Here is a 17,699-nt window from a genome sequence, read left to right as displayed (position 1 = left end):
AAATGAGGATTAATGCAGGGAATGTGAGTGATATGGGGTAATGGAGGGACTGTTAGATATGAGAGTTAATGGAGGAGAGGGGATTGATGAGGTGTAATTGAGGGGACAGGAGTGTTGTGGTTAATGGAGGTGATGGGAGGTATGAGAGTTAATGACAGAGAGGGGAGAAATGAGGGGTAATGCAGATGAGGGGAGTGATGAGGGTAAGGGAGGGGTTTTAAGTGATGAGAGGTAATTCGGGATGGGAGTGATGAGGGATAATGGAGAGGATTTGAGTGATGAGCGGTAATTGGAGGGTAGTGATGAGGGGTAATGGAGTGGATGGGAGTGATGAGGGGTAATGGAGTGGTGGGAGTATTGAGGGGTAATGGAGGGGAGGGGAGTTCTGAGCAGTAATGGAGGGGACAGGATGACTGAGGGTAATGGACGGATGTGAGAATTGATGGTTTAATGGACAGGATGGAAGATATGAGGGGTAATGGTGGAGAGGGGAGCGATGAGGGGTAATCGAGGGGATGGGAGTGATAAGGGGTAATGTAGGAGAGTGGAGTGATGAGGGGTAATGGAGAGGACGGGAGTGATAAGGTGTAATGGAGGGGTGGGTCGGGATAAGGGGAAATGCAGGGGAGGGCAGTGATGAGGGGTACTGGAGAGGATGGGAGACATGAGAGTTAATGGATTGGAGGTGAGTGATGAGTGTTAATGGAGTGGAGTGGGAGTGATGAGGGATAATGGATGGGAAGGGAGTGATTGAGGGTAATGGAGGGGAATGATGTGAGAAGTGATGGGTTAATGGACGGGATGGGAGATATGAGGGTCAATGGAGGACAGGGGAGTGTTTAGGGGTAATGGCTGGAAGGAGAGTGATGAGGGATAATGGAGGGGTGGGATGAGGCATAATGCAGGCGAGGGCAGTGTGAGGGGTAATGGAGGGGAGTGGTGTGATAAGGGGTAGTGGAGTGGAGGGGTGTGATGGAGGGTAATGTAGGAGAAGGGAGTTATGGGGGTAATCGAAGGGAGTGTATTGATGAGGGTTAATGGAGGGGAGTGGTGTGATAAGGGGTAGTGGTGTGGAGAGGTGTGATGAATGGTAATGGGGAGGGGAGTGATGAGGGGTAATGGAGGTGAGGGTAGTGATGAGGGGTAATGGAGGGGATGGGAGTGATGAGTGGTAATGGAGGGGATGGGAGTGAGGAGTGGTAATGGAGGGGATGGGAGCGTTGAGAGGTAATGGAGGGAGTGATGTGAAGAATGTTCGGGTTAATGGAGGGGACGGGAGATATAAGTGTTAATGGAGGAGAGGAGAATGATGAGGTTTAATGGTGGCGATCTGAGTGATGAGGGGTAATGGAGGAGATTTGAGTGATGAGGTAATGGAGGGGAGTGATGAGGAGTAATGGAGGGGATTTGAGTGATGACGGGTAATGGATGGGATGGGAATGATCAGGGGTATTGAAGGGAACAAGAGTGATGAGTGCTAATGGAGGACAGGAGTGATGTGAGTAGTGTTCGAGGTAATGGGATGGGAGAGATGATGGTCAATGGAGGAGAGGGGAGTGTTTAGGGGTAATGGCTGGAAGGAGAGTGATGAGGTGTAATGGAGGGGAGGGTGGTGATGAGGGGTAATGGAGGGGAAGTGGTGTGATAAGGGGTAATCGAGTCTAGGGGTGTGATGAGGGGTAATGGAGGGGAGGGTAGTGATGAGGGGTAATGGTGGGGATGGGAGTGATGAGGGATAATAGATGGGATTTGAGTGATGAATAATGGAGAGGAGGGGAGTAATGATGGGTAATGTAGGAGAAGGGAGTTATGAGGGGTAATCGAAGGGAGTGTATTGATGAGGGTTAATGGAGGGAAGTGGTGTGATAAGGAGTAGTGGAGTGGAAGGGAGTGATGAATGGTAATGGGGAGGGGAGTGATGAGGGGTAATGGAGGGGATGGGAGTGATGAGAGGTAATGGAGGGGAGTGATGTGAAGAGTGATAGGGTTAATGGAGGGATCGGGAGATATGAGTGTTAATGGAGGAGAGAGTGATGAGGTTTAATGGTGGCGATCTGAGTGATGAGGGGTAATGGATGGGATGGGAGTGATGAGGGGTAATGGAGGGGATGGGAGTGATGAGGCGTAATGCAGGCGAGGGCAGTGATGAGGAGTAATGGAGGGGAGTGCAGTGATGAGGGTTAATGGAGGGGAGTGGTGTGATAAGGGGTAGTGGAGTGGAGGGGTGTGATGAAGGGTAATGGAAGGGAGGGGAGTGATGAGGGGTAATGGAGGGGAGAGGAGTGCTAAGGAGTAATGGAGAGGAGTGATGACGGGTAATGGAAGGGATTTGAGTGATGACGGGTAATGGATAGGATGGGAGTGATCAGGGGTATTGAAGGGAACAAGAGTAATGAGTGCTAATGGAGGGGACGGGAGTGATGTGAGTAGTGTTCGAGGTAATGGGATGGGAGAGATGAGGGTTAATGGAGAGGGGAGTGATGAGGGGTAATGTAGGAGGGATTGGGGTATTGGAGGGGTCGGGAGTCATGAGAGGTAATGGAATGGATGGAAGTGCTTGAGGGTAATGGAGGGGAGTGATTTGAGGAGTGATAGGTTTAAAGGAGGGGATGGGATATATGAGGGTTAATGGAGGAGAGGGGAGTGATGAGAGGTAATGGAGGTGACGATATTGATGATGGGTAATGGGGGGACTTATGAGGGGTAATGGGGGAGAAAGTAGTGGAGGGTTAATGGAGGGGATGGGAGTGATGAGGTATAATAGAAGGGATTTGAGTGATGAGGGTAATGGAGTGGAAGGGAGATATGAGAGTAAATGGAAGAGACGGGAGTGATGAGGGGTAATGGAGGGGATGGGAGTGATGAGAGGTAATGGAGGGGAGTGATGTGAAGAGTGATAGGGTTAATGGAGGGATCGGGAGATATGAGTGTTAATGGAGGAGAGAGTGATGAGGTTTAATGGTGGCGATCTGAGTGATGAGGGGTAATGGATGGGATGGGAGTGATGAGGGGTAATGGAGGGGATGGGAGTGATGAGGCGTAATGCAGGCGAGGGCAGTGATGAGGAGTAATGGAGGGGAGTGCAGTGATGAGGGTTAATGGAGGGGAGTGGTGTGATAAGGGGTAGTGGAGTGGAGGGGTGTGATGAAGGGTAATGGAAGGGATGGGAGTGATGAGGTATAATAGAAGGGATTTGAGTGATGAGGGTAATGGAGTGGAAGGGAGATATGAGAGTAAATGGAAGAGACGGGAGTGATGATGGGTAATGGAGGGGAGGTTTGTGATGAGGGGTAATGGGGAGAAGAAAGTGATGAAAGGTAATGGAGGGGAGGGGGGTGATGAGGGGTAATGGAGGGGATGGGAGAGTTGAGGGGTAATGGATGGGAGGGGAGTGGTAAGGTTTAATGGTGGGGATTTGGGTGATGAGAGACAACGGAGGGGATGTGAGTGATATGGGTAAGGAAGGGAACAGTACTGATGAGGGGTAATGGAGGGAACGGGAGTGATTGAGGTAATGGAGAGGAGGGGAGTGATGAGTGGTAATGGAGGGGATAGGAGTGATGAGGGGTAGTCAAAGGGAGGGTAGTGATGAGAGGTAATTGAGGAGATGAAAGTGATAAGTGGTAATGGAGTGGAGGGGTGCTGAGCGGTAACGGAGGGGATGGGAGTGATTGAGGGTAATGGAGGGGACGGATGTGAGAAGTGATGGGTCAATGGAGGGGATGGGAGATATGAGGGTTAATGGTTGAGAGGGGAGTGTTTAGGAGTAATCGCGGGGAGGGAAGTGATGAGAGATAATGGAGGGGATTTGAGTGATAAGGGGTAATCAAGGGGAGGGGAGTGATGAGGGGTTATGGAGAAGAAGGGAGTGATGAGGGGTAAGGGAATGGTTTTAAGTGATGAGAGGTAATTCAGGGGATGGGAGTGATGAGGGTTAATGAAGGGAACAGGAGTGTTGAGCGGTAATGGAGGGGAGGATGGTAATGAGGGGTAATGGATGGGATGCGGTGATGAGGCGTAATGGTGAGGATGGGAGTGATGAGTAATAATGGGCATTTGAGTGATGCGGCATAATAGAGGGGATGGGAGTGATGTGGGGTAACAGAGGGGAGTGATGTGAAGAGTGATCGAGGTAATAGAGATGAGTGTTAATGGAGAGGGGAGTGATGAGGAGTAATGGAGGGTAGTGATGAGGGGTAATCGAGGGGATGGGAGTGATAAGGGGTAATGGAGGGGAGGAGAGTGATGGGGGTAATGGATGGGAGTGGACTGATGAAGGGTAATGGATGGAAGGGATGTGAAAAGTGATGGGGCAATGGACTTGCTGGGAGATATGAGTGTTAATGGACGGGAGGGGAAGTTTAAGGGGTAATGGAGGGAGGAGAGTGATGAGGGCTAATGGAGGGGAGGGGAGTGATGTGTGGTAATTGATAGGATGGGAGTGATGAGGGATAATGGAGGCGATTTGAGTGATGAGGGGTAATGGAGAGGGTAGTGCTGAAGGGTAATGGGGAGGAGGGGAGTGATGAGGGGTAATGTGAGTGGAGGATATTGATGCGGGGTAATGGGGGGAGGGTAGTGATGAGTGGTAATGGAGGGGACGGGAGTTATTGAAGGTAATGGAGGGGAGGGATGTGAAAAGTGATGGGGCAATGGACTTGCTGGGAGATATGAGTGTTAATGGAGTGGAGGGGAGGTTTGTGGAGTAATGGAGGGAGGTGAGTGATGAGGAATAATGAAGGGGAGTGTAGTAATAAGGGATAATAGAGGGAAGGGATGTAATGAGGGTAACGCAGGAGAAGGTAGTGATGACAGATGTTACGTAACCCCGTAACTGGGTCACTTAACAGCAAAGATAGAGAGGTCCGTTGAAATCTGATGGTACTATTTTTAAAAGTATTTATTGATAAAGGGGCCCAAAAATAAGATTAATGCAAACATACAGATAATATATGTCGTCAATACTAAATCTAAAAGCGCGGGTACAATAATAATCAATAAGAAATAGCTCTATCATTGTCTAGGGGATAATGTATTGTCTGATATAAAAGTCACTGTTAGTTGGTTCAAGCTGCAGCGTTTTGGGTTTAAGAGAGAGACGGGTTAAACTTGCCCAGGTCTTTTATGATGCCAATCCTTTGAGTCGTGGGGAGTTGGTTTCCCCGTTGTTAGCTAAAGGCCGTTTTCCGTGGTACAGCCACCAGTTCCAGGCAAACGGAACTGAACGCACGTGGCCTCCTTCCAATGGCTTCCGCTATTATGGGATCACTAGCGTTTCTTCTGGTGCGGCTGAGGGGCTGTTCCCACAGACCCTCTTTTATCCTGACTCACAGGGTCGCAGATGTCAATCAGGTTGGTGGTGATGCAATCCCTCCCTCAACCAGCCCACTTTGCCTGAGGGCTTCCAAGTAGCACAGTATTTCAATCCACAAGTTCGTCTCCAAGAGACAATGGCCGTGTCCCGTAGCTTTAAATTGCCGGGGGAACGAGACATTCCGCATGTCTCTCTCTCATTTCCTGGCACTCCTGACCCATCCCAACAGTGATCTTGCGATTCTCACAAAGGAGGGGGCTGCAGGCGTAACACCCCCTTTCTTCAACGCGTTTTTACCAGCGGTTAAAATGAAGTAGTACAGAGTCTTACAGGATTGTGGAATCTAACACAATACAAAAGCTTTTCCTTTTCTCTACAGAGTAATACAGTTATACATCCAATTCAGCATCCAAACAGTTAACGATTACAGTGTCACTTCCTTTAATATCAACATCTTGTACCATACTAAAGTCTTGTACCATCATACTTCAATTTAATAACCACCTATTTTTATTTCTTCCCTTCAGCAACAAAACTAAGGAGTTGTGATCTTAGCTGCCGTGCATCTACAAAAGTTTATGTAAATACTATTCTTTCGGTTGTTTTCAAACTTAACAGGCAGGTTTCCATGGAGTTGTCTTTATTGTTCACATGCTTTGTCGAAATTCCGTAAAACCGGCTTTTGCTATTTAAAAATGGCATCCCCATTAACCATCACCTCTTTTCCAGTTAGTTCCCATGTGGGGGGCTTGGGTACCTTGGCGAGGTAAACTGTCGCCCATTTCTTTCATAGGAGTTATTTTATCAACACCGTGTCCCAAACTTAGACCATCTTCTGAATTTCCACCCAATTCTTTAATTTTATACCGGTGGCTAGCCCTCTCTTCAGGACCCTTCAGGGTATGTGTGTTTCAGTTCGAACTCTTTGTTCAAGCAGCATTTTCAAATTCTGCCTTTTCACACCACACTCTGGAATAACAATAGCACGCCCCCCCCCCCCCCCCCCCCCCCGGTCACCTCCCGGCTTTATCTGGAAGCGATCCGCAGGGTTTAAAATTTTTTCATTCGATTTGGGAACTACATATTTCCCGTTTCCTTCAATAACAATATTTATCTCCCCAGTTTTGAGCTCCACATTAACTTTTAACACACCTTCAAGCACAAACACCTGGGAACTCTCACTTCTCACTATTACCAAGGTTAACCCTTTCTTCACTGAACCAAGTCTATTTGACCCAAAAGGACAGCCGTCTCATTCAACTGAATCAAATACCTCAGACTTTTTCTGAGCTCCGTTTCTAGGTTCAGTACCATGTGCATCCCCATCTTGGACACACTCAAACGGGACATTGGCCTCTTCCAGGCTTTCAATACCTATACCCTTTTCAAATTCTAAGTTCCCCTGATCCTCCCAGTTACTCTCTGGGCAACTCCCTTCCGGAGTAAACTCAACCCCGCCGTTGAAACAACCTCATCTGCCAACCCAGCAGACTTCTTCAAGGTAAGGGCACCCTTTTCATCTAAGACTGCCCTCATTTCATTATCGGGAACACCTCCAACATTTTCAACTTCTTCAAACAGTTCTGCCAACCCAGTCAGATCATCCAGGTCCAACCCTGGACTTTTTAACTGCTCTATCAGTTCCTCATCTTTATTTTCTGCCTCTGGAACCTTTCTCCTTGCTAAGGGCAGATCTACCTCCTCTCCCTTACCCTCTTTCACTTTACTACTCTTCGTTTTACCATCCTCTAAACCCTCGTGGTACAGGGTCGGTAGAAACGTCTCGGCCAAATAGAAACTGGCCGGATTTAAACTGCTCTCGTTCTCAGCTGCCTCTCTCGGCAGGCTGCGAGTGACCGCGCATGCGGGATAGATCTGGGACTCTAGGGGCGGGGCCACCGCACTCGCCGGTCGGCGGGTCGGCATCATGGTTGCCCAAACCTTACCACCTGCTAAATCGTTACCGAGAAGGACGTCCGCGTCCGGGAATTCTGATCGCACCCCTGTTTCAACGGGTCCAGACACCAGCTCACAATCCATAATGACCTTATGTAAGGGCACCATTTCTGTCCCTTTACTTATTCCTTTCACAGCTACCATTCTCGTCTTGTGACCAAACTCTAGTACCTTACTGCTGATCAACGACAGCTCAGCCCCCGTATCTCTCCAGATCCGTACGGGAAATGGTGTGTCTCCCTCCCTCACAGACACAGTTCCATGTGACAGACAAGTCTCAGACCCTTCTCGTACTCTGTCTACCCGGGGCTCTCTTGTCGATTTACTGATTACCACGGCACATCCGATAGGGACTGCTGCTTTCCCTTTTCCTGTCTCTTTCCTCCGAGCAAAGCACCTAGATGCAATATGCCCCCACTTTCCACAATTAAAACAGGTCAAGCCCGGAAATCTCTGGCCGTCTGGCCTTTCCCCCTCAACCTTACCACTAGCTCCTGGCGGGACCTCTGCCTCAGCCTGTGGACTTTCTCGATCGTTTCCACGGTCTCTCTGGGAACTTTTATTCGAGGAAAACTTTGTCTTGTGGGTTAGGGCATATTCATCTGCGAACCTAACAAATTCTGAAATGGACTTATTCGGCTTCTCATTCAAATACATCCGGATATCCTCCGAAACACAACCTTTAAATTCCTCAATCAGAATTAACTCCCCGAGACGCCAATAATCCTCTGCCACTATCTCTGCGGTGCACCAATGGTCCAAGAGCACACCCTTCTCATAGGCAAACTCAGTATACGTCTGATTCCACCCTATCATTAAATTTCTAAACTTTTGTCTATACGCTTCAGGTACTAACTCGTAACTCTGGAGAATGGCCGCCTTTACTTTGTCATAACTCCCCTTCTCCATGGCCAACGTCGTATATGCCCACTGTGCCTTCCCTTTTAACACATTTTGTAACAGCACCACCCACTGATCTCTGGGCCACTTCTGATTCACTGCCACCTTTTCAAAAAGCAAGAAATAACTATCAACATCCGTCTCCTTGAATGGAGGTACTAGCCTCAACTCTCGACTAACATTAAACCGCTCCTCTCAGTCTGACCCTTGATCTCTTCACCCTTGCCTTAACTTCTGCATCTCCTAGTCATGTTTCCTTTGTTTCTCTGCCTCCCCATACTCTCTCTCCTTCTTGGCCCTCTCTCTCTCTCTCTTTCTCTTTCTCAGCTCTCTCTTTCTCTTTCTCAGCTGCTTCCAGCTGTTTCAACTGAATTTCATGCTCCCGTTTCACCTCTAACTCCTTTAGCTGGAGCGCCTGCTCCCTTTCTCTCTCGGCTGCTTCCAGCTGCTTTAACTTAATTGCATGTTCCAACCTTAATTTCTCCAACTCTAACTGAGCCGTCCCACTAGCTGGTACCTTTTCAGGGATATCTTCCAATACCTTAGCTGCAAACACATTCTTCCCGATATAATACTGAGTTATGGCCCTTCGCACCTCCCGCTTTTTCATTGACAACCTCACCTCTGCGAGGTTTAACTCCTTCGCCAAATTTATCAAGTCTGATTTGGTGGCCGCCTCTAGCGCCTCCAGAGTTGGGTTTTCTATAAATTCACCCATGTCCATCTTTGCTGGTTCCCCGTCTGGCTATCCACGTAACCAGATCCAAGTTTTGGACTTACAAGCTCGATTCACAGGCCTCCCAATTTGGTGTCAAATCCCAAGGTGAGAACTCCAATTGTTACGTAACCCCGTAACTGGGTCACTTACCAGCAAAGATAGAGAGGTCCGTTGAAGTCTGATGGTACTATTTTTTAAAAGTATTTATTGATAAAGGGGCCCAAAATAAGAGTAATGCAAACATACAGATAATATACATCCTCAATACTAAATCTAAAAGCGCGGGTATAATAATAATCAATAAGAAATAGCTCTATCATTGTCTAGGGGATAATGTATTGTCTGATATAAAAGTCACTGTTAGTTGGTTCAAGCTGCAGCGTTTTGGGTTTAAGAGAGAGACGGGTTAAACTTGCCCAGGTCTTTTATGATGCCAATCCTTTGAGTCGTGGGGAGTTGGTTTCCCCGTTGTTAGCTAAAAGCCGTTTTCCGTGGTACAGCCACCAGTTCCAGGCAAATGGAACTGAACGCACGTGGCCTCCTCCCTACTGGCTTCCGCTATTACGGGATCGCTAGCATTTCTTCTGGTGCATCTGAGGGGCTGTTCCCACAGACCCTCTTTTATCCTGACTCACAGGGTCTCAGATGTCAATCAGGCTGGGGGTGATGCAATCCCTCCCTCAACCAGCCCACTTTGCCTGAGGGCTTCCACGTAGCACAGTATTTCAATCCACAAGTTCGTCTCCAAGAGACAATGGCCGTGTCCCGTAGCTTTAAATTGCCGGGGGAACGAGACATTCCGTACATCTCTCTCTCATTTCCTGGCGCTCCTGACCCAACCCAACAGTGATCTTGTGATTCTCACAAAGGAGGGGGCTTCTGGAGTAACACAGATAATGGAGGGGATTTGAGTGAACGGGGTAATGAAAGGGATGGGATTGATGAGGGGTAATGGAGGGGATTTGAGTGATGAGGGATAATCGAGGGCAGGATAGTGATGAGGGATAATGGAGGAGGGTGATGTGATAAGGGGACTTGGAGAGGCTGGGAGTGATGGGGATAATGGTGGGGAATAGAGTGATGAGAGGTAAGGGATGCTGGATAGTGCTGAGAGGTAATGGATAGGAGGCAAGTGATGAGTAGTAATGGACGGGAAGGGAGTGATTGAGGGTAATGGAGGGGAAGGATGTGAGAAGTGATGGGTTAATGGACGGGATGGGAGATATGAGGGTCAATGGAGGAGAGGGGAGTGTTTAGGGGTAATGGCTGGAAGGAGAGTGATGAGGTGTAATGGAGGGGAGGGTGGTGATGAGGGGTAATGGAGGGGAAGTGGTGTGATAAGGGGTAATCGAGTCTAGGGGTGTGATGAGGGGTAATGGAGGGGAGGGTAGTGATGAGGGATAATGGATGGGATTTGAGTGATGAAGTGTAATGGAGAGTAGGGGAGTGATGATGGGTAATGTAGGAGAAGGGAGTTATGAGGGGTAATCGAAGGGAGTGAATTGATGAGGGTTAATGGAGGGAAATGGTGTGATAAGGGGTAGTGGAGTGGAAGGGTGTGATGAAGTGTAATGGAAGGGAGGGGAGTGATGAGGGGTAATGGAGGGGATGGGACTGATGAGAGGTAATGGAGGGGAGTGATGTGAAGAGTGGTAGGGTTAATGGAGGGGTCAGGAGATATGTTAATGGAGGAGAGAGTGATGAGGTTTAATGATGGCGATCTGAGTGATGAGGGGTAATGGAGGGGATTTGAGTGATAATGGGTAATGGATGGGATGGGAGTGATGAGGGGTATTGGAGGGGAGTGATATCAGGAGTGATGTGGAGAGGTAATGAAGTGGAGGGGTGTGATGAGGGGTAATGGAGGGGTGGGGAGTGATGGTAATAGAAGGGTGGGGAGTGATGGTTGGGGTGAATGGGAGTTTTCTTCATCCGCAGGTGGGATGAAATTGATCCTTCGATCTCCCATCACTGGAAGCGTGAGGATGGGATTATTCACTGCTGTTTTTCTCCTCTCCTGGTGTAGCTGACAAATCGTCAAACAGCAACAACATTGCAGTCATTGCAGCCATTGCAGTCATTGCAGGCACTCTAATCATCGTCTTTGTGGTTGCCATTAAGATGAAGGGCTCAGTTCGCTCGATTTATTTCACCCACGGGAGGAGGACAACAGAAGGGAGCAGGCCTGAAGGCAAGTACCCAACTGTCCTACCCGAAGGACCGGGGAGCAGGGGAGTGGTATAGGCAGGTGTCTCACATCCTGACCCTCACATCTCGGGACAGAAGGTGAGAGAAGGGATGTAGTTGGTGTGTGGGGTCGATAGGAGATGGGGTGCAGGTGGGAGAGGGAGGAGGTGGGTGGTTGGAGAAAGGAATAAAGAGGTTAGAGGGAGTGGAGGGTGGGAGGGAAAGGAGAGATGAGGGGGGGATTCAAGAGAGATGGGGGATTGGCAGTGGATGTGGTGCAGAGGGGTGACAGTAATTGGGGCATGAAGGAAACATTGTGGTGGGCCTGGTCCTCATCTCCTCTTCCTCTGCTCCACAGACCCAAGTCCCTGCACTATTTACTCAGAAGTTCAGGCAATAAACAGAACAGCAACCAACCGGCAGCCTCCAGAGGGAAACGAGATGGTAAGAGGAGATGTATTACCCCGTGAAGGGAGGGGAAACTGCAGACTGAACTCTTCAATCCCCTGGGACCACTCTCACAGTCTGAAGGACAGCCACATTACCTCGGGAAGGGGTACTAGTTTAATGTCCTCGGACCATCCTCAGACCACTGGGTGTTGCTGGCACAAAGGACAATCGCAGGCTCATCGAGAGCCAAAGCTGAGCGCCCTTACAGTCCTGTCAAAGATTCCACAGAGCTGAGCAACATAAACAAAGGCTCTGTGAGATCCCGGGCAATAAACAAAGAGAATCCCCCTCAAACTGAACAGTGACCTTCACATTGGTTCAACCAGGGCAGCAAGATTCCATTCCCACTCATATGCAGGGGTACACTGCCCCCACACACTCAGTTACTGGGGTACACTGTCACAGCACAATCTCCACACACAAACCCAGACACTGGGGCACACTTACTCCCCTGCACCCGGTCACTGGAGTACACTGCTCCCCCCAGACACATACACGGTCACTGAAGTACACTTACTCCCCCCAGACACATACACGGTCACTGAAGTACACTGCTCCCCCAAGACACATACACGGTCACTGAAGTACACTTACTCCCCCCAGACACATACACGGTCACTGAAGTACACTGCTCCCCCCAGACACATACACGGTCACTGAGGTGCACTATCCCCCTCCCTCCACAACCAGTCACAAGGGTACACTCCAAACCCTGGCCCACTGGGGTACACTGCCCTCCCTGCTCCTGGTCAATGAGGTTAACTGTCACCACCCCTCCACGCCCCCCCCCAGTCACTGTGGTTATCTGACCTTCCCCTGCACCCATTCACTGGGGAAGAGAGCTCCCACATACCCAAACACTGGGATACACTGTCCAGACACACACACACACACACACACACACACACACACACACACACACACACACACACACACAGGTACACTGTCCCCCTCTGTCCACACTCAGTCACTGGAGTACACTATCAACCTCCCTGCACACACACTCCTGGTCACTGGGGTACACTGTCACCCAAACCTCCAACCTACACACTGTCACTGGGGCACACTGACCTCCCACACACACCGGTCACTGGGGTACACTGTCCGATCATATACCCCTCACCTGGTGACTGGGGTACATTGTCATTTCCCCTCCAGACACCCAGTCACTGGGGTACACAGTCCTCCCCGCCCAAACACACACGGTCACTGGGTTACTGGGGTACACTGTCCCTCCCACACACACACACACACCCAGTCGCTGGGATACATTGTCTCCATCCAAACACTGAGTGACTGGGGTAGATTACATTCTCACACCCGGTCACTGGGGTAGATTACATTCTCACACCCAGACACTGGGGTAGATTACACCCTCACACCCAGTCACTGGGGTAGATTACACCCTCACATCCAGTCACTGGGGTAGATTACATTCTCACACCCAGTCACTGGGGTAGTTTACACCCTCACACCTGGTCACTGGAGTAGATTACACCCTCACACCCGGTCACTGGGGTAGATTACACCCTCACACCCAGTCACTGGTGTAGATTACATTCTCACACCCAGTCACTGGGGTAGATTACACCCTCACACTGGTCACTGGGGTAGATTACACCCTCACACCCGGTCACTGGGGTAGATTAATTTCTCACACCCAGTCACTGGGGTAGATTACATTCTCACACCCAGTCACTGGGGTAGATTATACCCTCACACCCGGTCACTGGGGTAGATTACACCCTCACACCCAGTCACTGGGGTAGATTATACCCTCACACCCAGTCACTGGGGTAGATTACACCCTCACACACAGTCACTGGGGTAGATCACACCCGGTCACTGGGGTAGATTACACCCTCACACCCGGTCACTGGGGTAGATTACACTCTCACACCCGGTCACTGGGGTAGATTACACCCTCACACTGGTCACTGGGGTAGATTATACCCTCACACCCAGTCACTGGGGTAGATTACACCCTCACACCCGGTCACTGGGGTAGATTAACTTCTCACACCCAGTCACTGGGGTAGATTACATTCTCACACCCAGTCACTGGGGTAGATTATACCCTCACACCCGGTCACTGGGGTAGATTACACCCTCACACCCAGTCACTGGGGTAGATTATACCCTCACACCCAGTCACTGGGGTAGATTACACCCTCACACACAGTCACTGGGGTAGATCACACCCGGTCACTGGGGTAGATTACACCCTCACACCCGGTCACTGGGGTAGATTACACTCTCACACCCGGTCACTGGGGTAGATTACATTCTCACACCCAGTCACTGGGGTAGATTATACCCTCACACCCAGTCACTGAGGTAGATTACATTCTCACACCCGGTCACTGGGGTAGATTACATTCTCACACCCAGTCACTGGGGTAGATTACACCCTCACACCCAGTCACCGGGGTAGATTACACCCTCACATCCAGTCACTGGGGTAGATTACATTCTCACACCCAGTCACTGGGGTAGTTTACACCCTCACACCTGGTCACTGGAGTAGATTACACCCTCACACCCGGTCACTGGGGTAGATTACACCCTCACACCCAGTCACTGGGGTAGATTACATTCTCACACCCAGTCACTGGGGTAGTTTACACCCTCACACCTGGTCACTGGAGTAGATTACACCCTCACACCCGGTCACTGGGGTAGATTATACCCTCACACCCAGTCACTGGGGTAGATTACATTCTCACACCCAGTCACTGGGGTAGTTTACACCCTCACAACTGGTCACTGGAGTAGATTACACCCTCACACCCGGTCACTGGGGTAGATTATACCCTCACACCCAGTCACTGGGGTAGATTACATTCTCACACCCAGTCACTGGGGTAGTTTACACCCTCACACCTGGTCACTGGAGTAGATTACACCCTCACACCCGGTCACTGGGGTAGATTACACCCTCACACCCAGTCACTGGTGTAGATTACATTCTCACACCCAGTCACTGGGGTAGATTACACCCTCACACTGGTCACTGGGGTAGATTACACCCTCACACCCAGTCACTGGGGTAGATTACACCCTCACACCCAGTCACTGGGGTAGATTACATTCTCACACCCAGTCACTGGGGTAGATTACATTCTCACACCTGGTCACTGGGGTAGATTACATTCTCAGACCCAGTCACTGGGGTAGATTACACCCTCACACCCAATCACTGCTATTTGATCAGATTTCATCAGGGAGCTTGAGGTAAAGGATCTGTAGAAGGCAGTGATGATGATATAAAATATTTCCCTCCTGCAGTTTGAGAGGGAGAAGCTGAAGTGAGATTTATTAGTAGTACAATGGGTATTACAGAGGTATAAGAGAGAGCTGGCTGGGGTAGAGCAGGATCTTCCAGTGGCCCCCATGTCATTTCTACTTCCCATTCCCATTCTGACATGTCAGTCCACAACACCCTCTGCTTCAGCACTGAGGTCACACTCAGGTTGGAGGAGCAACACCTTGTATTCTATCTGGGTAGCCTGCAACCTGATGGCATGAACATGGATTTCTCAAACTTTTGGTAATTGACTCTCCCCTTCACAATTCCCTCTTTCCCTTTATCTCCTTACCTGCCCTTCACCTCCCTCTGGTGCCCCTCCCTACCCTTTCTTCCATGGTCTTCTTGCCTCTCATATCAGATTCCCCCTTCCCAAAACTTTATTTCTTTCACTGATCAACTTCCCAGCTCTTTACTTCACCCCTCCCCGTCTCCCGGTTTCACCCATCACTTACCACCTTGTACTTCTTCCTCCCCACCCCTCACCCCACCTTCTGTCTCTGACTTCTCATCTGTTTTCCAGTCCTGATGAAGGGTCAGTCTGAGACTATTTCCATTGATGCTGCCTGGCCTGCTCTTCAGTATTCAGCGGGTGTTACTTGGATTTCCAACAATTACAGATTTTCTCGATATGGACAGACGATTGTCTGATTGGCAGGAGACAAAGAGTGGGAGTAAAGGGGAATTTGTCTGGTTGTCTGCCGGTGACCGGTGGTGTTCCACAGGGGTTGGTGTTGGGGACTTTTCATGTTATATGTCAATGAATTTCATCATAAAACTGATGGCTTTGTGGTAAAGTTTGTGGATAATATAAAGATTGGTGAAGAGGTAGTTAATGTTGAGGAATGAGGGTATCTGCAGAATGAGAGAATGGTCTTGTCCCCCACCTGCATTTCCCATGTCCAGGATTGCATCTCGTCTCTGAAATCTGTGCTTTCTCTGCAGGTTCACAGTCAAGAGGAGACGATGAAGATTCCTCCCACCGTGTATGACACCGTCAAGACCCCTAGGTCCCCTCAAATAACCCACCATTGTGAACCAGGAGACAACCATCCTCCACGGATGTGATCCGTGTTCGACAGCCACAGTCGCGAGTGCTGGGTGTTAAATCAGGGTGGGGATGGTGGGAGGGCAGATATTGCAATGGGTTTCTCTTGTGGCCCAGGCAGTGCCCCCGTGAGGGTAGGTGTGGGTGGGGTAGGTAGAGCATGTATATCGGGTAACTTGCCCACCCCATCCTTCACCCTTCCTGTTCATACAGCTCACCGAGTACCATCTGTACCAAACCCATTCACCCCAACACCTGCTCCGTAGCCTCTGTGCTTTGACTATTCAAGTATTCTCCAGATACTTTCAAATCTTGTGAGAGAACTGTGTTTCAGGTTGCAAACTTGCTTTCCTGAGATCCCCTCGAATGCCTCTACTCCTCAGATTAAACCTATGCCCTCTGGTACCGGATGCCTCCATTATCTGCCAATTACTAACTCAAGTTCAAGTTTATTGTCATCTGACTGTTTTTATTTACAACCAAATGAATCAAACATCCTCTGGAGTGTGGCACACCCACAAGTCGTATACCACACACAACACATAAAACATCACATTATTACCACAAATAATAAAATGTAATTCAGAGCACATGTAGTCTGCAGGACCAGTAAGCTGTTCACTATCTGAGTGACGAGACCTCGGTGCTGACAGGGGAGGCATTAGTCATGAGCTCTTTCTGTCTTCATTACAGCCATCCAGCATTTCTCATTTTTATAACTCAATGAAACAGGTCACACATTTCAGGTTGGAATAGAGAGTAGTGTTTATACCCTGAACTATATTTCCTCTATGCCCCACAGTTTTTGCTCCCAGAGCTGGAATAGACAGTGTGAACCTGTTTTCGTTTAGCTTATCCTCGCCACAGTCTTTGTTAGCATCTACATAGGCTGCAAGAACTTGATAGCTATTCTGGATCAAATCCTCGTCAGCGGTTCCTTGCAACTGCCTTGTTCATGATCATATCACCCTGCTCAAGCTGCTAACCACTTTCAAGTAGTTTACGGTTATGGCAGTGTCCTAGCAATGTATCATTAGCGCAGATCAGACTCAGCTCCAAGCAGAAGAATCTGAAGCTACTCGTGAAAGTAAAGGGAATAAAATCACCGGTGGTAGTTGTCTGTCGGCCACTGAATAATATTATAGTGGCTTAGGCAATAAACAGAGAAATATCTGAGGCATGTAAGATTGGAACAGCAGTTAACTTGGAGGACTTTAACTTGCAGATAGATTGGGTGAATTAGGTTGGTCGAGGCACTCTTGAGGAGGAATGCATCGGTGATGGCTTTCTTGAACAGCATGTTGCTGAACCTACAGGGGAATGTGTTATCTTAGATCTGGTCCTGTGCAATGAGACAGATAAAATTAGTGATCTTGTTGCTAGGAATCCTCTTAGAAAGAGATCACAGAATGATTGAGTTTCTCAATCATTGAGAAATGATTGAGAAATGGAGTGTGCAATAGTTTGATCTAAAACCAAGTATTATGCCTAAAGCAAGGACAGTAAGGGTGAGGACAACCAGCCTTGGATAACTAAGGAAATAAAAGAAGGCATCAAACTAAAAGCTTGTGCATATAATGTCCCCAAGAGTAATAGGAAACTGGAAGATAGGGAAAACTTTAAAAAGCAATAAAGAACCACTAAGCATGTAAAAAGGAAGGGAAGATAGATTATGGAAATAATCTAGCACAAAATATAAAAGCAGATAGTATAAGTTTTTAAGGTTTCGCCCGCTTTCCAAAGGTAGAGTGTTCCTGTGAAATGGTTCATAAGCTGGAATGTCGTAAAATGAAGAAGTAATTACCAATAAGTTGTATGG

General features: G+C 48.9%; 1 protein-coding gene across 1 annotated transcript in view; it reads left to right on the top strand.

Moving 5' to 3' along the window:
- Positions 1-17,128, top strand: part of LOC132395788 (SLAM family member 5-like) — a 63,887-nt gene extending 46,759 nt beyond the window's left edge. The window contains exons 5-7 of the mRNA XM_059972827.1: positions 10,915-11,079; positions 11,434-11,519; positions 15,778-17,128. Of these exons, the coding sequence (XP_059828810.1) occupies positions 10,915-11,079; positions 11,434-11,519; positions 15,778-15,900 (374 nt within the window). The 3' untranslated portion in view covers positions 15,901-17,128. The remainder of the gene's footprint in view (positions 1-10,914; positions 11,080-11,433; positions 11,520-15,777) is intronic.
- Positions 17,129-17,699: the final 571 nt, after the last annotated feature.

The sequence above is a fragment of the Hypanus sabinus genome, chromosome 6 (assembly GCF_030144855.1).
Source record: "Hypanus sabinus isolate sHypSab1 chromosome 6, sHypSab1.hap1, whole genome shotgun sequence".
NCBI lineage: Eukaryota > Metazoa > Chordata > Chondrichthyes > Myliobatiformes > Dasyatidae > Hypanus > Hypanus sabinus.
Note: the sequence above shows the minus strand (reverse complement) of the source record. Positions and strands in the feature narration are given on the sequence as shown.